Source organism: Channa argus, chromosome 13, assembly GCF_033026475.1.
Source record: "Channa argus isolate prfri chromosome 13, Channa argus male v1.0, whole genome shotgun sequence".
Lineage (NCBI taxonomy): Eukaryota > Metazoa > Chordata > Actinopteri > Anabantiformes > Channidae > Channa > Channa argus.
Genome location: NC_090209.1, coordinates 14,378,295 through 14,400,657, shown reverse-complemented (window position 1 = coordinate 14,400,657; position 22,363 = coordinate 14,378,295). Strand labels below are relative to the sequence as shown.

At 41.4% G+C, this 22,363-nt stretch overlaps 1 protein-coding gene across 1 annotated transcript; it reads left to right on the top strand.

The window, feature by feature from the left end:
- The first annotated feature begins 2,916 nt into the window (after nt 1-2,916).
- fignl2 (fidgetin like 2) lies at nt 2,917-18,622 on the top strand. The gene is made up of 3 exons (XM_067528211.1): nt 2,917-3,049; nt 4,433-4,573; nt 13,971-18,622. The coding sequence occupies exons 2-3, from the start codon at nt 4,549-4,551 to the stop codon at nt 16,010-16,012; spliced, it is 2,067 nt and encodes a 688-aa protein (XP_067384312.1). The 5' UTR covers nt 2,917-3,049; nt 4,433-4,548; the 3' UTR covers nt 16,013-18,622.
- The last annotated feature ends 3,741 nt before the right edge of the window (nt 18,623-22,363 follow it).

Sequence of the window (22,363 nt, the reverse complement as noted above, 5' to 3'; positions counted from 1 at the left end):
AAAAATGTTAAAGGGTGCTGGAGAAAAACAGATTTGCCTTAAATTACTTGGTAATTTGCTAAATTACTTGTTTCAGAGTAGATAAAATATTTTGATGCTACATGCTGCAAATGCAGACAGGGCAGACTGGACCATGTGGCCCTCTATCTCTAACTGTAACTTTGTACCAATGAGATTTGAAACACTTCGTGCAACATTGACTCCATGTCCCAACAGCCATTAAGCATGATACTTTGCCTAGCTAATCACCTTGTGTGGGGCTATGCTGCCTGCAGATTTTATTTAATCGAATTAATTATGAGCCTGATACATCATTTTTGCTTGATGAAGCCAGCTTACCCACAACCACACTGGGCAAACAACCTGCTGAATGAAGGTGTTGAGCTGACACGCCCCGCACTATAAGGTCAAACACTAGCATGTTGACCTGTAGTCTCTGCCCGTTCAGCTTGCCATGGCTCCCTTCTCAGTTTGTCAGGTCTCTCCCTTTTCATCCAACCATGTGGCACCTAGCCCAGCCTTTGCAAGCATACCTGCTCTGTCGTATTCAAACTCTCTTTTAGACTTATTTTTCTCTGTTTTTGGCTTGTCTCATGTCCACAGAGCTTGAAAGACTTTGTGCTTTAGTAGTGCTGGGCTCAGCATGTTGCCTGGTTCCACACACTGCTGTCTCAGCACTAATAAGGCAATAGAGTGATAGAGAGAGCACCAGAGTTGTCTGCTTTCAACATCCCTTCTGAGCCATACTCTCACCTAACCCCCCACAGCGACACCATTAGCAAACCTATTGAGGATCCCATATTAGGGAAACATTAAGGAGTCTAATTGTGGTTCTGTGCTGGGATGTACTGGGTAAGTTAGGTTTTGTAACCACTCTAATGAGTTGCAGTGTTTCCTCCTATGGGTTTATTGCCCTACATTCCATTTTGAGCCATGTCACTGACCACTGGGGCATGTCCTAAAATAGTTCCACCCACATGTCATACAAAATACATTTTTCAGAGGCCAAGTGTGTAAAAGGTAATTATGTTCTATTACAACCTCGGTGTTAGTTTTGTTGATTGGGTCATCCATTCTATTTGCTATAACATTTTACTCACTGAACTTACAGTGGACATGCCAACTTTGATGAATGAAAAAGCTAAGGCGAGGAAAATAGAGAAAAACTGTGTTGAGCCTCCCCAAGTCAGAGTTGATCAAAGCTGAACCAGGAGTTTTGTTGGTGAAATAATGCATGCTTTTAATGGACAATGGTTTAATGGTTTGTTTTTTCTGTGCTCTTACATATAAATACATCATGTCAAATCTATCTGGTCCTTTAATTGCTTTTGTTTTTTGCCCTAACTGAGTTCTTATAATTTATGTTGCTGCATCCCCAGATTGCAACAATAATCTGGTAATTACAGGATAATATTAATTCTAAGGCTAATGGCTAACATTAGACCCCAGTACAAAATTATGTTTTTTGCATAGATGATGGAGGGATCAGCATGGCTACGGTACAGGATGACAAATGACTTTCTGTGATACTGTTACACTATAAAGTGCATAGAATACACTAGACACCAAACATAGGATCTCAGTGTCCCTGTCTTTTTTCCGTTGATTCATTCACTGTGTGCTTGTATATTACTATGTGTATACTGTATGAGTCTGTGCACATATATTTGGCTATTTGTGGTAGACTGCGTATCTGTGGGTGGTAAGTCCTGCAGCACAACAGGGAAGCCTTACTGGAGCACCAGCTCCGTATAATAAAAGGAGATGATTGGACCATGTGGCCCTCAGTGTGGCACTATAAACAGCCAGACAGCTGTATGTGAAGAGCGAGTAAATGAAACATGAAAAGCACCTGATCATGAGGTACTGTATATGGACCCCTGAAACATGTCTGGGTGACACAACTTTTGGAGTAGCAGGTTTAGATTTTGGATTGTATTCTATGACTTACAGAAGCCTAATTAGGGAAAAAGGAAGAATACATATACCACCAACTCCAAGGCTGTTTATTTACATTTCCTTACTGATACCTTGAAGTTTTCTTTTGAATCAAAAGAAAGCCCAGTGCTCAAGTGATTGCTGGCTCTGGGAATACTACATTTATGTCCTAAAATTTGTGATGCAATGTATGTTGAATGAATGTTGTAATCTAGCATTCTTCCTGTAATGAATTTCACTATGTAACCCAACTATCCTGGACAAATATCCCGCATAAGACCTAATAAGTCCTGGATTAGGTCTATGTGACGACAGGACTTCTGGAACGCCACCACCAGGTTGCAGTTAACCAATATTATCAACAAACTATAAGCTAGATACTTGTTAAACTACATTCTCTTGTTTTCTCTTTCTAAACATGTTACATACAGATGTGACATTGTAAGTTTCAACTTTGGTATTGTTGAAAGCCATCTTTTACAGATCAGGGCAGCGAACATTTCTAAAACAAGTAATGTAACATGTTTTTCTGCTTTAGTGTAACTTGGTGACTTTTTCTTTTTTTGCCACTCTAGATTATTCCTTGGTGTTTTTTCCACACAATCTGTCCACTGTTCATTCAGCTCTTTCTTAATTAGCCTGGTAATTTCCCTCCAACCAAAATCTCCCCCTTTCCACCGCCCTCTGTGTCCAAGCTTCAGTGTGATCGCTCTCTCTCTCTTTCCTACAAAGCACAATTGGTCAGTCCCCCTCCCTTCCCTCATTCTCTCTCCCTTTTGCTCTCTCTCTCTTTCTCTACTTAAATACTTTTAGCATAAAGAGAGAGAGATAGAGGGAGGGGAGGATGAGGGGGATGGGAGATGGGGGAGGGGAACTGAGTGCTCACTCTGTTGTCACTGGCTGGGGGGGTGGGGGGGTGGGGGGGTGGTAGAGAGAGAGGGAGAGAGAGAGAGAGCGAGAGAGAGAGAGAGAGAAAGCGAGAGAGAGAAAAACAGAAAGGAGTTGTGTCCCATATGTGGAAAAAAGCATAGCTGTGCACACACGGTTTGTTCTGCTCCAGGAATTATCCCACTGCTTTCAGATCTGATGGAGGACATGCAGGCATGAATAGGTAAGGCTGCCTGTCTTCTTTGCATCTGTGTGTTAACCTGCTGTCATAGCCTGCTGCTCTCCCTGCTGTTTGACCAGGCTCTGCTGAAGTTTCAGGAGCATTGGAGCTGAGCGTGTTGTAGCAGCTTTCAGACCTTTCTTCTTCCAGCTTTTGAGACCTTTCCCGGAACCCAGCAAACCTGCAAACTCTTGACTTCTCTGTCTCTCTCTGAACTGTGCAAAGACAAAGCTGTGTTTGCTTTTAGTGGAAGCTGTGGTTTGCTGCTGTAGTGGAGTTAGTTATTTCAGGCTGAGTGTTAAAAGTTGACTGTCAGTCAGCAGAGGAGGGGGGTTATAGTTGGAGTCGGTGTTCAGTAAGCCTGTTGGTGTCCATGGACAGCCGTGTGGTCATTGCGTAATTTCTCTTCCATATGGTACTTAAGTGAATGCAAATTAGTAACTATTGTTGGATTTTTATATAATAAGAAAGACTTTTTTTTACATGTGCAGGAGCAGTAATAGATTTATTATTGCATTAATAAACATTATGAGTATTTATGGCTAAAAGGTTTTTATAGATTCTACAACCACAATTTCTAGATTGTGTCTAAGCTGTTTTAACATGTTCCTAAGCAACATGTTCAGTGAAATTAAAAAATGTAATGTCTACAAATATAAAAATATAAATGTATACACATGGCAGAAAAACTAAATGTTTTAATCTCATCCACAGAGAGAGCTGCTTTTCATCGGATTAAAGCAGTAGAAACTGGAGAAATTGGTCTTAAATCTGTGCAATGTTAAAATTAAAAATGTGAAACCGAACCTTATTTTGAATGGGTTTTTAAATTAACACTAATAATATTTTATTAGTTTTCTGCATCATTTCAAAATTTCTACACGTCACCTATTAGCTCCTTCCTGAAACTTCATTATTACATTAGTGAACATTTTTTTGCCTATGTAGCTCAAAAAGTATTTGGTCTCCTAAGAATGCAATCTTTATTGCCCCAGTGCACAGAGTAGTGGTATGCATGAGTCTTTTTGTAAGGCAGATTTAGAAAGCCCTCTTTAGAGGCTGGATGCAGCTTCACAATCAGCTCAATGCTTGCCTATAATGAATACCCTTGTGTGCATCCGTTTGTGTGTGTAAACTCTGTTTTTGTTACACTGACCATGTTCTCAGGTTCTTCTGTAATTCTATCATACTCTGGGTTAATTCTGGTGTGTTGTGTGTGTATGTGTGTGTGTGTGTGTGTGTGTGTGTGTGTGTGTGTGTGTGTGTGTGTGTGTTAGGTTTGTGTTGCCATGTGAGTTTGTGTTAAAAACTTGGTTGACATGTCAGTGTTTGTCCAGACATTGTGCAGCAGCCTGTAACTGCCTTACCTCTCCCCCTCTCTCTTAGGTCTGTTCTGTTGTCAGCACAAGCTTATGCCAGTGATGGACTACAGCTGGACAGACGCTCACCTTAGCTGGCATTCACAAAACAGCATTCCTCCTTACTGAGACCAGCTCCACAGAATGCTGAGTCCTATTGTCCCCTATAGTGAGTACTCTACACACTTCTGCATATCACACTAAACAGCCCCACTTGACCTAGTTGGACTTTGCCTGAATCAATGAGCCCCCTCTCCAAAAATAAGCAGGAGCGAACACAGCGTTCTTCAGTTAGCTAACAGAACGAAAATATGTGCAGGTAACAGTGCTCTGTGGAAATGCTAAATCCTGGGCACTGGCCTTGTTTGAATGTTTCATCACAAAGTGGAAGACACTGATGGGGGAAGAAAGAGGGACAGAGGTAGACTGGAGAGCTGATAGTTTAAGCAGCAGATCCCCCTCGATTCTGCAAGTGTCATTTTACTAACACAGCCTTCAATGCTGACTTCATAACTGATGTGTCTAGTTTTGTCCTCCCTTCACACCCACCCACCAGGTTTCATTTGAGTCCAGTTCTCTGGCTCTCCAAAACAGCATTGTTTCCTGGCCAGCATGGGGCTGTCTCCGTGGCCTCAGCCTCAGGAGCCCTCTTTTTCCCAGCTCTTTAACCAGCCTCAAAGGAGCATTATTGGCATGACAGTGTGAAGAAAAGAGGAAGAAATCAAACAGAATAGTCCTTTTTTAAATATTACTATTTTTTTTACTTACTATTACTATAATGCTTGCTAAAAACATTGGAATTGTTTTCTTTGGATTGGCAAACATTTGTTTTACAGAGATAGTGTGTGGGTGTGTGAACTCAAACTGGCCAAAAAATGAGTGGATGTTTGTAAGGAACTGTGACACTTGAAATAGTCAATCTTATTATTTTACCACTCATCAGATTAATGGAATTTAGATTTGTTGCCAGCCTGAGAAGAAGTTGTCTTATGTCTTTTTATGTGTGGCTTTTGGTAGGTTTAGTCAGTTCTTCAGAACATGTTTTTTTCAAGATGAAACGATTTTTGTTTGAATGTTTTTTTTAATCCAATTAAGATAGCTTCCTTAAATAACATTGGTAGACCTTTGTTTTGCAAGAGCAAAATATAACACTTGTGTTGCTTCCCACAATAACTTGTTGTTCCATCAGTACCCTGCACCCCGATAGTCCATACAGTTTGTCAGGGCTGCTGTGATGGACGGGAGATTCAAGAATGTCTCAAACTGCTGGTGGAATAGTTAGCATGCCTTCAGAGCCAACACTGAGCTGGTCCTTCATGGGAATATTTCTACTACATTATGCACTAGCCTTTGTGTCTGATTAGCTTTTAGAATCAGGCCACACAATGCTGGTTTTCATCTCTTCTTTCCAGCAGCTTGATGGTTCTCCATGTACAGACTAGCTCTGTTCTGCTTCTCAAACAATCCCAACCCTGCAGAGAAAAGCCTGCTTGTGTGTGTGTGTGTGTGTGTGTGTGTGTGTGTGTGTGTGTGTGTGTGTGTGTGTGTGTGTGTGTGCATGTGTGCATGTGTGTGTGTGTACAGACAGATAGATTGTATGAGTGACACAGAAGTGTTAGGTAGTCACACAGTTTACTCTCAGACCAGTGACACACAAACACACCCCTGCGCCCACTGGTGACTCTGTGGCTCATTGTCTGTCAGTTAAAGACAGTAGTTAAAATGCTGCTTAGCAAAAATCTCACTTTGAGGGACGTTGCCTATGTGCAAAACATGTAAAGAATCTCACCTCCATGTTGGAATTCTCTTTGTGGCAATGTGTAGAATTCCTGCTTCCTAATATTACCTTTGACTACTGCAGCCACATAGTGCGCATTCATATAAAATTGTACCTCAGTGTGTCCAGCTTTGGTCCTTGTCTCTGGCCAATCCAGAGGACTTCAAGCTGGGACAAGCAGCCATGGCCGGACCTTAAAAGAAACCTGAGAGAGATTGCAGGGGCCATGGATACTCCTAGAGGGATTTGGTGCAAAGAATCTGTAATCTGCACTTCAAACACACTCTTAAATCAGTCCCAGGCCGCCAACCCAGGAGTGCCCTAACTCTTGTTGCTGGGGGCCCCGCTGGTGTAGCGATACCTTTTCTTTTTAAACAGTGCACACACACACACACACACACACACACACACACACACACACACACACACACACACACACACACACACACACACACACACAAAGCAACTACACACAGGAGTGCAGACCTGACAGTTTTTATAGCTCTCCTCTGACTGACCCCTCTCCCTTTCCTTTCTCTCTCTGCCTCTCTCTTTTTATGTTTTGTGCAAGTGTCTTTGTGAATTACTTGGCTAAGTCGTGCAGCAGTTTGTATAGAGGAAAAAAGGAGTAGATCTCATGTTGGCTCTTGAATGACCAAGTTGGAGGGCCATGCCAACATCTACCCAGGCAGAGTGGTATGAGTGGTCCAATGGAAGGGCCTATGAGGACCTTGAGTAAACACACAGTCTGCTTAAGTGTGTGTGAATAACAGCTCAGATCATTAGTGCAGGGTGTGAATGGGTTCTAATTAGCCCCCATGATGTGTGTTGTTGTGTGAATTTGTGTGTGTGTACATTTGCATGCGTCAAAGAAGGTTAGGGACCCAGTGCCCTGTGAGTCCAGTGGTCTTTCTCTCAGAGGGTTCATCAGCTCATTAAGGAGACCTCTGCTCCCATTAAGGGCCCAATTAAGAAGCAGGGTGGTGAGGCTCATTTGGATGGCAACACTTCACTGGATTCCTGAGGCAGCAGAATGCAGAGCTTGACAATGAGACACAACACCTTTTACACCAGCCCAGCTAATTAGTAAAATGACTACACCTGAGAAATAACTTACTTTAAATGTTAAGGCATTAGGTGTTTGTACTGCTCTGATCATAAAATGAACTGCCAAAGTGGGGACTGTGGCTGTCAAATATATTGAGCTTTCTCTAATTTGTGTGTGTACTAACAGAAAGCAACAAATCCCAGAGCTGTCCATGTGCTGAGAATGTAGCAGAGAGGGGGCTGGTGGACTTGGACAGAAAAGAGGGAATCCAACATGCTAACTGGAAATGGAAGGAATAAGGGAGGTAGAGAAACACAGAAATAGGAAAGAAGGAGATTGTAAGGAAAGAGGGGGAGCAAGACCGGAGATTGGGGAAGTGAGACAGATGGAGAAGGTGATTGGTCATCACAAGGCTTTAGGACAGCTGTCCTTTGATATATTAGTGGACACAATGGCCTAAAGCCAGCCTGCAGTCACAGAAAATAGGGACCCTGTTTTGCTTGACGGGAAGGTGGGGGTGTACAGGCCTCTGCCATTTGTGGACTTGCGTTAGCAAGCACGGGGGATGGGGGAGTTGTTTCTAAAATTACGAGCATGAAGTGACGCATCCAGCAATTATTCTGGAGGCTTACTAGTTTTGGAGAGTGCTGAGAAAACAGGCTGTAAAATGAGCCAGCTCTCAGATGGGAATTAACTTCTTCTGCATTAGCAATTCTAAACATGTTTGTCAATTTGTAAATTGTTAATAAATTCCATCAAGTACTTGTCTTCAACCACATTAAGTGTTATTTATTGGTATTAACCGATAATTGTTTTTTATTTCAACTACAGAAATGGACGGTATAACTCATTATTCTTCAAAATACACAGTACAATGTTGTCATAGTGTATTTTTATTAAAACTATATAAGCTGCTCACACTGACAAAAAATGTTCTGACAGCTGGCCTGAAACATTTCCACAGGGGGATGAAACAAAAAATAGAATGAGTCAAACTGTCATTTCTGATACACGGAGTACAGATTGCTCTATGCACAGAAAGAGGGAGGTAGGGAGATAGGGACAGACACACACACACAGAAGACATCCCTCAATGCCACTGCAGGAGATGGGCTCCTTCCTCCTGGGAGTGGGTTGGTTAGGATTGTTTGGAAAGAGCTGCATCTGTTGGTGCTCTGGGCAGCAGGTGTGAAAACTCTCCACCAAAGCTCCCGCACTCTTCTGTTATTACATCTTTTTAGGGCCATGAAAGAAGAAGCAAATGAGCTAGAGGAAGTGGGGCTGTGTTTCTTTTGATTAGTAGCAGTTTTGTGACTAATGCATAGATTAATAATAATTTTCACTATCAATGCCTAATTATGCCAGGATGATAAATTCTGATCCCATTAGTCTAGTGTGTGCATTATAATCCCTATCTTAAGGTGGTTTAGAGGGGTGTTGATTATTGACTTTGCATATGTTTCAAAGCGTGGCAATACACACTAAGAGAAGCTGCACTGCATATGTGGGATAAAGCTGTACAGTGCAACTTGACATTGTGAAACATAAGTCACGTAAAGTGCATATATAAATATACTATATATACTTTTTGTTTTTATTTATTCAACAACATTTTTTAGTATGTTAGTAAAAAATGTGGTAGACCAGATAAAATGGATTTCATAGAAAAATGAGAAAACATCCAAAGACAATTTTCCACTGTATCCCCTTGGTGTGAAATGTGGCTGGCCATTGAGATTGGTCTTTTTATGACAGTCCAGGTAGAATGCAGCATAGGACAACCGCAGCCTGAGTCCAGCTCAATATTAGTGTCATAAATCATAGTGAACTTGAGAACAGGGGTCTTAAAGTACTTAAAGTGAATGACAAATCAAGATAAACAAAGCTACAGATGCCCGTTTGTTTCTGTTTTTGTACAAACTCAGCTCAGCACATTTGTAACATTTCTTGTTATATATTTATATAGTTTTATATATATATATATATATATATATATATATATATATATATATATATATATATATATATATATATATATATATATATATATATATATATATATATATATAGTTATATAGTTATATATATATAGTTATATATATATATATATAGTTATATATATATATAGTTATATATATAGTTATATATATATATATAGTTATATATATATAGTTATATATATAGTTATATATATAGTTATATATATAGTTATATAGTTATATATAGTTATATAGTTATATATAGTTATATATTGAATATTGATCTAAAATAAACAGCAGTCTGTCAGTTTGTGGCTGTCATTCTGCCTGTTTGCTTTGTACGTTTAAGCGCTTTTTTTATTTCAAGCTTTCTGAGATGTTGCCTAAACTGACAAACTACCACAACAGCTGAAATGCCATTGCTGTTGAGTAGATACACTGACATTTGCACTGTGGACGTCATTGGTGTCAGCAGTTTAAACTTTAACCTGTTATTTTTTATCTGTATTTCTCCAGAGATATATAGATTCATGTTTCTGTAGGTTTTAGATGTAATTTCTCTATTTGAACTGTGCCTCTGTGTAAAGGTGCATGATGGAGTGGAGGTGCTTGTAGGTTTGTTTGGTTGGTGGGTGGGGGTAAAGCTCAGCCCCAAATAAAGCACTGATTAGATTGATCCACATCAGTCTTGTTTACAAGCTGGCTCCTCACAATCGGCACAGTTTAATAGCGCACTGTCCCAGAAGGCCTGTTGTATCCGTGTCCATTTTGGTCCTTGGGGCATGGAAAACAAAAGTGCTGGGAAGGGAGAAAGGAAAAGCAACCTCAGGGGAGCTGTGAAACAGTGTTGGAGCCCTCCATCTCTGGGCTTTCCGCCAAGATAACGTTTCGCCTCACCCACTGATACATCTTTTATAGGAAACCACAACAGAGTTTGAGCACTACCAGCATTTATGGGCCAAAAGCTACTTCAGTTTAGAGTCAACATCATACAGCGGCTTTACAGAGTTTGCACATTTGAGTGCAGAAATAACTCATGAACATAACACCTTCTCCTTAAGCCATAAGAGGCCTATATTTAATTTTAGGGCCTCCTCAAAGTAAAGCTGGTTTCTCCTGAAAAGAGCCGTGCCACTGTCTTCATCACGCACTCTTACAATAGCCCGCAGAGCACACAGGTCCCTCAATAAATCCCAGGCTGACACAAAAGCTGTCAGTGGACTGCTGCTGAATAGATTAATAAGATTTCCATAATTAGACAGGCTTCTGACAATAGGATCCTTCGGGCTTTGTCTCAGGGCCAACTGGTTTGTCCGAACAGTGCGCGTCTGCTGGACGGTCGTCCACCACAATGGGCGCACAGACAGTAAGGCGGTCAGCAGAGGAACATCTGTCTCTCCTGGGGCTAAGAACACACACATACACACAAACGGTGGGAACATTCATCTGCATATAAAATAAGTTCTTATCAACCTTCACACAGCTAAGTAATACCATAAGTCAACAGAAAAGAAACCTCTACACATATTTAAAACCTGGCCATTCAAACTGATATATTTCCTGTTTTGTGGTATAAATTTAGTAGTGCAATTGATTATGATGAAATGTATGTTAAATAATATTTACTTGTGATTGGATCACAGAGCAGCTTTACCTATTGACAGCGGCAATAAAATCTAAAATATCTTAAATAATAAATCCAGAATTCCAATTTTTAGACATACTAATGTTCCGGTCAATGCTTAAATGTTTATCATGTGTAATCCTTAATATGAGCTGATGGGGAAAAGAAATGTCACAGTAATGTAACTGAAAATGTATTATGATATGGGTTAAACTTGCAAAATGGCTACTTGTATCTGGATAAAAAAACAATCTAGCATCATCTGAAAGCACGTATCAAAATGTATTTAATGATTGCACTGTGACCAACAGTATGCTCACTTTGTCCTGACCTTAGCATTCTTCCTTTTCTTCCAGTGAATTAATCTACCCTATGGCTCTGATTTAAGCAGAAGTGTAGATTAGCGCTTGCTCAGTTTATTGTGGGCCACTACTGTTCTAAAAACCACAATCCAGCAGAAGGCAAGATCTAATTACAACTGCACTGTCACCTCACTGTGCTTGTCACTGGTGAGTGGTGGCCTACCATTTATCTAACTTGCTGTGCATATGCAGAAGAAAATGTAGAGTACAATGAACTTGGTCGGTTCTTCAGGTATTAGCAACTGCTCATTGCATTGGTTGGGGGGTAGTGTGAGCAAAGGCAATATTGTGTTGGTGCTGCTCTGATGATGGAGTGGATAGCAGTTAGCCCGACTCACAGAGTCCTCTAATGTCCGCTCCGGTCTGCTTAGAGAGGACGAAACGCCTGCTGTCCACTCTTTCCCCTCCCTCCCTCCTTCTACCCCCCACCCCACTGCAGGTTTTATGAGCTCCCCTGGGCTCTCATCCATCTCTGTCACACACAGGCCCCATTATTGAGGCTGCTCACAAACTGGTTGGGCTGCAGATGGGAAGGGCCTGCAGGACATATATAGTTTCTGCATCCTGGACAAAGACCTGCAAGTCAGGCCACAAAAATATGTGTTCATCTGGGTGTGGACAAGCCAGTGTCTTCAGCATGTTTGTAAGAATTCAGAAAGTGTGAGAATGTTCTTGTTCGTCTTGCTGTGGTGGGTGTGAGAGTTGGCTGAAGCTTATGGAAGTACTTGAACTGGCTTGGCCATTGGGAACTTGAGGCAGTGGATTTGAATATGAAGGACATGATAATCCAATGGCCATCTGGTGTGCTGGTCTCATCTGACTGAATAAATAACAACCGTAATCTGAAAACACGCATGTGGAGGTTTGGAAAGAGGGTAAAGAAAGAGGCCAAAGTTTAGGACTGAGCGAAGGAGCAGCAGCAGAATCACAGGCTGTGGATATTGAGATTTGATTTAAATGGCAATAAGAAGCCTGGCTCCACATACAGACACTGCCATGAATAATGAATCATAAAGCATCTACTGAAGGGAAGGCAGAGAGGCCAGTAATGAATACTTGCTATATTCCTTTTTAGCTTCCTGTTTGTGGCTGGAGTAGCCCTCACCTCAGGGCAAATTGTGACAGTTCAATAATGCCATGCTATGTGTGGAATGTCAAGCTAATACCACAGCAAGATGTATTGCTAGTGTTCATGAAATAGACAATTTGGTAACTATCAAACCTTGATATATTTGGCTACACATAAACATATAATCTTTAGATGTGAAAATGCCTGATCAGCATACAGAAATGCTATAAAATGGCCATGAGGGTAATCAGAATAGCATACACAGGCTTGAGTTAGGGCTGCAACAATTAATCCATTAGGTGAGGGACAGAAAATTAATCTGCAACAATGTTGGAGGTTCTTTTATCTTTCTGCTGTTCTTTGTCATGCATGATAGTATCCTCAATGTCCGTGGATTTTGAGTTGTTGGTCATAACACATTTGAAGACATCACATCGCCTTGTTCTGTGGGAAATAAAGATTTTGATCGCATTTAAATTTTTTAACAATTTGAATGCAAGCTGACTTATCGATTATCACAAAAATAATAAAGCAGATTAATTAAGTCCTGAAGGAGTTGTTACACTGTTCTGTACTTGCATGTACTACACATTTCAAAAGCAATTAATAGAACATTAGGCCTTTCTTGGAACATAATATATAAATATATATTTTGGTGTCTTGCTCCCCTGTTAATGTGCAAAGTCAGCCTGAGGAAAAGACATTCCACTTTCCCAATGTTCCATGGGAGACTGTGATGTGTGCTGGTGAATAGCATACTATGCTGCAAATCAACCTCCCCTCTTTCTTTCTTTCTTCCCCCTCCTCTCCCTCTTTTTCACCCACTTTCTCACTTTCTATACACCACTGTCGACACACCCTCACTCTCACCCTCCCTCTGTCCAGCCAGCCACTGGTTTGTTGAAGCTCTGGTGTCCAGTGGGTGGGTGGTAGTTAGGGGTGCAGGGCGGAGAGAGCAGGCATTCAGAGCAACATACACATGGAGATAACAATGGCACCTCTGGGAGACCTGCAGATGCTAGCAGAACAGGGAATAGTAGTCGGCTCTTATCGCTGCTCCAGCATAAGCTGGAAAACTGCAAAACAACACATCCAACCTACCAATGTGCTTTCATTCTCTTTCCCTTTGTCCCTACACCTCCCCTTCAACTTCCTCTCCATCTCAAGGAAATCTGAGCCCTTTCTGCGCTCTTTCTGCATGATACCGAAAATTATTTGTTTCCAAACGGTACAAATGCTATTTTGTGTCTCTATGCACAAGGACAACAATCATGAAAGAGTGTCTAAATTTCTACTTAGTTTATTGATGTATTTTATTTTATTTTATTTTTTGGTTTATCTTCACATTCCTGATCATGACAAATCCAGTCAGTCCAAATGTTGCCAATGCTGCAAAGACACTTTTTAACATTATTTAACATTAGATTTAACATTAACAAAGCCTAGGTAACATAATTGTTTTATCTTTTGGAAAGTTTGAAACTAGAGTTACTTTTTGTATTTTATGAAAATTATTTTACTTACCAATCAAAGCAAATGGAAACAGAAAAAGAAACTCTTGTTTTTTACCAGTCATAGGAAAATACCCAAAACCAAAACATTTTCTATAAAAGCTAGACACCTACACCACCAGCATGCTATTTTGAGACATAATTATAATAAGAGGATCAATTTCACATGGTTTCTCTGTGTGTTTATTTTTCCCAGGCTTGTTAAAGATGCACTGGAACCCAGAGCATGCCCAGCCTCTCAGCCAGTGGCCTGAGCAGCACCTGGATGTCTCCTCCACCACCTCCTCTCCTGCTCACAAGTCAGAGTTTTACTCTGGCCGCAGCCGCAGCTCTTACAACTATGCTTGGGCCAATGATGACATCTCTGCCCTGACAGCTTCTAACTTATTGAAGCGCTATGCTGAGAAGTACGCTGGCGTGCTGGACTCACCGTATGACCGGCCACCAGCTGTAGGCGCCTATCCTGAGACAGGGGCCTTTGTGGGCCTCAATGGCCAGAAGACTGAACTGGATCCTTGGCCACTGACACACAGCACAGATGCCTCCTATTCCCTGGTGCCGCCTGGAGGCCATGACAACGTCTCAGGATCCAAGGCTGCAGCCGCATCTGCAGGTCCTCCAGGTGTTAGCAGTGTGTCAGTTGTGAACAGTAACCTCTCAGACTCTGGCTACAGTGGCAGCAGTTCCTGCAGTGGCTCCACTGAGTACCCCTCTAGCTACAATGGCACCTATCTTTCCTCGGGCTACTGTCCCCAACCCAGTGCAGCACTTCCCCCTGCCTCCCTCCACACTCTCCAGTCCACTCCCACTCTGGTGCCCAGCTATAGCCCTACCACACCTGTTTATAACTATCCCCCTAACACATACCCTCCCCAGTCTGGCCTTACCAGTTACAGCCACCCCTCTGCAACATACCTGCCCTCAGGTCTAGCAGCCCCTACTCCTGTTCCCACAAGGCCCACAGTGGTAGGAGGCAGCTATAGTTACACAAACCTGGGGTCATCTGAGTCTGGAGGTACATTAAAAAGAAAAGCATTTGAGATGAATGTTGAAGAGGATGAGGGCGGGGATGGCTCACGTTATAGGAAATATAGCTATGACCCCTTAAAAGCCGGGGGAAACTCACCCTACAGTGCGAATGACAAAACAGAGTGTCGGGGAAATGGCTTCAGCAGTTCAGGCAGCACAGACCCTCAAACCTTCAAGCCCACAAAGCCGTCATCCCAGCCCTTGGTGTCTCCTCAGTATGGGGCAGCAGGCGAATACAGTCCCCCAGCGGGCATGACGGGAGAGAATGGCGTGACAGAGCAGGGTTTCACCCAACAGCAGCAGCAGCAACACCGTTCCCAGGGCCACAAACGCCCTCCATTGTGTGGTCCAACTGTTGAGTCGATGAAAAGCCCAGATGCCCTACTGCAGGACTATGTCAATGGGGAGTTATTGGATTGCAATCCAGCACTGGGCTGGGGAGAGCTGGTTGGTCTCACCCATGTTAAGGCTGCTCTGGAGGAGGACTTACTGTGGCCCGTGTTGAGGCCAAGTCAAGTGGTGCGGCCACCAAGAACCGTTCTGCTGTTTGGCCCCCAGGGAGGGGGTAAGACGACATTGACTCGTTCTTTGGCTTCACAGCTGGGGGCTTCCTTCTACCGGGTGAGTGGAGCCATGCTGGCCTCTAAAGGGAAGGCTGAGGCAGAGCACATTCTGGGGACCCTGTTACAGGTGGCAGGTGTACGGCAGCCATCTGTGGTACTTCTCAACCAAGTGGAAGCCATGGAAGAGGAAGGACTGAGGCAGACTCTGCTGACTAACCTGGAGAAAGTCCAGGTGGGGACCACAGGTCTGGTGATTCTTGTATGTGCCACTGGCAGGCCAGACCTCTTGCAAGACTCAGTTCACCAGAGCTTTGCCAAGCGGTATCACGTTGGCCTGCCCGATGTGGGTATGCGCAGGCAGGTGTTGCTACAGGTGTTGTCTCCCCAGGGCTGTAGCCTGAATGAAAGGGAGTTGAACGCTGTTCTGCAGCGCACTGAGGGCTTCTCAGTGTGGGAACTGCTGCAGCTCGGCCAGCAGGCACTCTCCTCAGCATCCTCCCCCACTGGGGCAATGCATGGCCTCCCCACACCTTCCAAACCCCCAGCCTTCACAGACTTTGACAATGCCTTCTGCAAGGTGCGCCCACACACCACCACAAAAGAACTGGACAGTTGTATAGAGTGGAGCAAGATGTATAGCAACTGAGAGAGCAGCCAGTCACTGTACTCGGACTGCACTATGACCCTGTCTTTGATTTGACATGGCAGACCTTGCGAATGTTTTGTTGGTTTTTTGTAATTACAGATTACGCAGCCAAAAGAGCCAGAGAAGATCAACATCATAGGAGTGCTGACAAAGTTGCTATACTGGCAGAAGCATGCCATGGTGTGCTGTTTTTGTTTTGCTATAAACACAGTATTTTTTCCCAAAGAAAAGAGATCTAAATAGGCCGCGTTGAGTTGAGTAGCCTATTAGTTGTTTGGCCAGTAGGAAAATCTGATAGCTATTTGGATGCTGTCAGAGATCTTGATTAGCCTTGGTCTAGGACGAAATCAATTATTTGTTGCTAGGTGGCGTGGTCCAAGATTATGGATAATCAGGGTTTGCAAAAGGCCCTCTTTTGACTGCTACGCTCAGGATCCTATTTATTGCCAGTCAACATCTGTGTTATCATAATGTTGATTTACTCATTGGATTGGCATGAATCACTCAGCAAGAGCTTGGGATCAACGTTTCAGTTTAGTTAATTTTCAGTTAACCATAGTCTATGACCAAAAACATGTCAAACCAAATACATAATCAGCTGTACTGTTACGTATCTCAAAATTACAGTAGGTTAGTGATTTTGATAGCTTGTTACCAAATCATAACACAACACGTAATCCTTCCTGTTCTGAAAGAAATGGTATAATAAACAAGTCTAAAAGCTTGCAGTCCCGGTCGCTTAGTTGCTGAAACTTGTAGCTTACTTTAACTCACAGATGGTAATGCACTCATGCTTGAAAGTTACAATTTACAGACACCTTTCTTTTATTATTTGTGGATTGTTGTTTTTGACTTTCACATACATCTTTTTATTCAATCTCATATTCCTTATAGACTTCAGTTTCCCTGGAAATACCACATACAGAAAAAGACTTAATTTAGCTTCTCCTACAGCGTGTTTTATATTTCACATACTCCTTTTGTTTATTTTAGTGTGTAGTCTTATTTGAAATGCTCAGGAAGAATTTCTTTACCTCAGAAATATGAAATTAAGAATGTACGTAATCTTAGGGTCTTAGTAGTGAGGAGCAGAGCAAGATAAAGGAGCGAGGAGAAACCTGACAGTCTTGTAATACCCCCTGCAGCTGGGCTTTTATCTCGAGAGAGAAACTTGAATATGCTACAAAGAGTAACATTGAATGTAATTCAGGTATACTTAAAGGATATTTGATGCCATAAATCCATGTATTATTATATATGAATATATAAATAAATTTTCTTTTCTGTTCTTTTACCCTTTATTTTTATTCTAGTTAATGGTGGAGTGACGATTGTCTTCAAGAAAAGATATGTAGTATACAGAAAGTATTCCTTTTTTTGTTGGACAAACTGCTGCAAATCTGTTATTTAGTGTTTACATACATCCATGTTCTTGCATATCTGTTGTTTATAGTTTAACAGTAGCAAAAATATTATTTGAAAATGTAAATGTGTAACAGACACAATCATACATGTGCACTCGCAGTGAACATCTGAGCACAAAAATACCTTCCAAAAAAACGACAAACTAAACGATCGAAGCAAAACAAGATTTTAATAAGTTATTATATGTGACGATTTCAGCAAATCCCAAAGTCTAAAAGTCCATAGTTAACATGTACATATTGTGGTTAAAGCCAACATGTCGACAATCCAGACAAATCTCCAGGTCTATTTAAGCAGTGCTTTGATTCTGCTTTATCTAGCTGGAAAAACCTGGTCACTGCACTGCAGGTATAGAGGTCATTCATATTAGACTGTTGCCATGGTCTGAGGAGGTATACACAGAATGATGTAACATTTTCTACCACCCTTTCCTACCTCTGTCTCCCCCTCCCTTCCTCATCATTCTTTTTCTCTTTTTCTCTCTCCCCAATGCAATCTCATTAGATTGGATTGCCCCCTGGCCACAACCCCGGTGGCCATGTGGCGTTGTGTCCTCTCCCCACCCCCCACCATCTTGCCCTTCCTTTATACCGATTTCAGTGGAGTGTAAGTGGTCTGATTGATGTCCAGCAACCCTATATCACAGTGCAGCCTTCTCTCACCAGCTGGTGGCTTCAGTCATGCCATAAAGCCAAATCAATCAGAGTGACCCACTGTCTGAAACTGAAAACGCATCTATAAATTACACAACACCCCCTGCATCACTGTTGAGATAATGTTAGCGATTGTTTACATTTAATTATAAATGATTACATGGAGGTACATTTTCAATTGTTGTCCCTACAGTATGTCCAACAAAACAAGTTATTGTTTTTTACATGTTTGGATCTAATATCACGGTAACTTTGTTCTTGGTTATTGTACATTTTCTGTAACCATTTCTACCTCATTTTTGCGGCATATTGTACATGAAAGTATTTATTTCATGTCTTTTTTGATGTCTGTTTTAAAAATGAAAATGTTCTTGAACTGTAATGGTCTACCTCAGAAAAGACTGTATTTTAAGAGAAGAGTATCACACAATAATAAACAGAATTTGTCAATATTAAACAGAAGATTGTTATTTTTTTGTTTTTTTTTGTCAAGTAACATATTAAATTAAGGTCTTTGCACCTGGATTAGGGGCCAAACATCAACTAAAAACAAGAGTCTGCAGTTGCTCAGAGTGCAGAAATTACATGGCTGTGTTGGTCAACTTGTGTATCTGTATCTGTAGCCTGGCTTGACCCCTGTGTTAAGGTCAGCTACTTAGCTTAGCTACTTAAACTGAATGCTAATTAATTTAACATTCAAACACAAAAGACTATGTCTGAAAGGTTTGGCTTTACTCTAACATCACCTTGCATTGTATTTGCAGCATTGCATGTGCAGTCAGCAGGTAACATTCTTCTGGAAAAATTAACAGGTACATAATGGTTTACATGGCACTGAGAGTGTAATGAGCATGAATCTATAAGTAAGAGAGCTGGGTGCATGTGTGTGTAATAAAGATAAAATCTACAGAAAATATTGTATATGTTGCTTGTTTACGTGCACAGTTTGCTGTTCTGCATGCTTGTGCGCTTTTGTGTGCATGCTTTGTGTGTTGCCGCATCCAGAACAGTAAGAGAAGCAGTGCTAGCACACCCCCCTGAGGTATCAGGCCTAGCACCGGAGCACAGAGGTCCTCCATCCCTGTCACTGTCTGTAAACAACAGCTCGTCCCAGCGGCCTTCCCTATTCTATTTCTGGCTTTTCCTGACAGTCTTTCAAAGACTGAAAACTAACTGAGAGAAGTAAACCTGAGCAAACGCTGTGCAAAGAACTGAACGTTTAGTCAAAGCCTGAAACAGGATCCATTTCTTCCCAGTTATGGATAATGGTGTCAAAGCAAAGTTTGAAACATCTGTGACTGAATCCCAGTACAACAGTGGTGCTGGTGGTGTTGATGACAGTGTAATTAATTGTCTAATAATGATACATACCTCTGTTGTAAATGCTGCGTTGTCCAGTGAATGCCCTCCATCAAGGATAATCATTTCTGCAGCTGTTTAAAAAATGTATCATGTATTTTCCTGTCACAAAGTCAATAACATAATCCAGAGAACAGCATAACTTTAAAAAGGTAGAACAGACGAAATCGAAATATGACACTGAAATATTAGTGGAGACCTATTTAAACAGTTATGTACCAAATTTACACTACACATATGAAGCCTTTTCACAAGCAAAATAAGTGAAGGCTTTTGTAAAGGCTTTACCTCCACATATTGTGATTGGCCTTCTTTGCACATCTGTAGATTTTTATAGTCTGACTTTCTGTGAGTCACTTCCAATGAGTGACCGAAACACAGTTTGTCCTTTTTGTCCTAAGTGATTCCTGTCCTTCAGGAAGTCAATCATTTTTTTCTCCCTGCTGATTGGAGGTAATTAGGTGAGCAGAGTTTTTAATTGGATAATAAAAGATGCTAATGAGCTGCTGTCCTATTTACTCATACTTTGGCAGTGAATAGCAGGACACAGCTCTGTCACATTTTCTTCCTTGTGATTCAGCTGTAATAAAGAGTGATACAAGTACATTTAAACATATACATATTAATTATCAGCATCTGAATAATCTCATTATGATTAATGTGTGTCATTATAATAAACCTTGAAAAGCTTTTGGTCACAGAATTGTACCGATGGATGCAATTGTGTTATCTACTTGTTTGCTTTGGGCTGATGTCATATGTAGGCACACTTAGTAAAAGCAGCATGTGATTGCAAACTATTGCAGCATGTACTTATCTTTAATAGTGCCACTCTTCAGTGTATTTCATTCAGACGTGCTTTGACAAAAAAAAAAAAAGAATTATTTATAGAAACAACCTTAATAAAAAAAAAAAAAAAAGGTCATTCTCTTAATCTCATTTTACATACAGTCCTCTCTACCTACGCTGTGCTGCTGGCCCACTATGGTCCAGGCCTTGATACTGACAAGGTTGACATCAGAGGAGAGCTCCGACACTGGTTGAGTTAGGACTGCCAGCTGTTAGCAATCAAGTCTATTTTGAAGTCAGGGACACATGGACCCCTAGGGCCAAAGCAACTCCCCCCACCCAACCCCCCAAATACACACACACACACACCCCTCCATACACACCCCCAAACCCAGCCTTAAACCTTCAAGCCCTCTTCGTCCCACATATAGCCACAGCTGTATTGGTTCCAGATGTTACAGCCTGCAGTATAGGCCCTTTACCTAAGAGGACCCCAAAAATAATGACCCAGCTAAGGAGAGTGACAAGAACAACAATTGACAATAGCAAACACCACACTAAATAATATGAAAAAACTTGGATTCATGTTCTCTTCGAAACTGACATTTCTTGTTTGTTGTCATATAATTTTCCAAAACTCACCATCGTCAGGAGAGGAACTGCAGGGAGAGAAAGCATTACCACTGCAGACCACTTTTAGATCAATGCTGTTTAACATCCGATATTGGCACTCGGCTGTCCTAGAAGGTGTACGGTACAGTAGCTGTCATTGCAAATACTGCCCTGAATACTAAAGAGTCTAATCTTTATGGCAACAGGGGACTGGTTCTATCAGGCCTGCAATGTTTAGCAGTTTTTTTTTAGATTTTTGAAATCTAGATCAAGTGAAGGGAAAAGGCGCAATGGAAACTCTCAGGGTCTTTGAAAGGCAATGATCAAATCTTTAAAGCTGCATTGTTCCTGTGTTGGAAAGGTCAATCAAAACTCTCAGGAAATGGGATTTGACAGGTGGAATGCCCTGGTGAAATGTCTTGGCCTGCCCCCTCCGCATGATTACAATGTGATCCCTGAATAAATAAATGATAAACATGAAGGATATTTAGGAGAATACACTATGTAGTAAAGCTTATTTGATGCTGAGGCATTGCTGCGAGAACAACGGTAGAATCTGGTATGAGAAGAAATGTATCAAAGGGTTGAAATTCTACAGGGGACCGAGTCACCTTATGTGGGGTAGTCCGCAGATGATCATGCATGTGTGATCTGGCTATGATGGCACCTTATTTCTAACAGACACGACTGTGTCGAAGAACAGGCAGGTTTGATGCATATTTAGAGCTCCCTCATGTGGCCACTCTAGGAAGATGTAAAACTAGATTATCACTACCACTATATAGTTAATTATCAGGGACCGTGTACAAAAACATTAATCTCATGCAGAAGAATTATCAGAAAAATAACTCTTCTGCCATAAATTTCACCTTTAAAAGAGTGTCAGTTAAATTTGTACATTCGTGTTGTTAACAATTCAGTACTGTTTGAAATACATGGTTTTCTTAGAAGAGTACTTGTACTTTTGTACTTTAGGTACGTTTTAAAACATGCACCTTTGTAGTTTACATTAAGCAAAAAAGTGAAGAAGTACTTCTATTTGTAGTGTAGTATGAAAATAGTTAATAGCAAATAGTTGCACATTTACCGCTTCTAATGTAGGTTAAGATATTCCTTAGGCAGCAGAATGGCTCCTGGCAGAGTTATTTTATGAGATATTATTTTATTGTATTCTGCATATTATAGCAGGGCGACGTTGAGCAAATGTAATCTAGTTGAACGTTGGATTGTGTTTAACGAGCTCACCAGGCCTTCCTGAATTTGATATTTCATCTATAAATGTAAAGTAAAAGTAGTGAGTGTAGTGACAAGAGGAAGATAGGAGTCGTGCAGTAGCCACTGGTTGGACTGGAAGAACGAAAGCTTAGATGCATCTCAGCTGAGAAAATATGAACTTCTGTCAACCCATTGATACTCCAGAGGAATTATCAAAATAGCGGGAGAGTAATATAAACCCTCAACGATTTTATTGACAATTCGAGGCCACAGAAAGGCAAAGAATTCTGCTGCACGC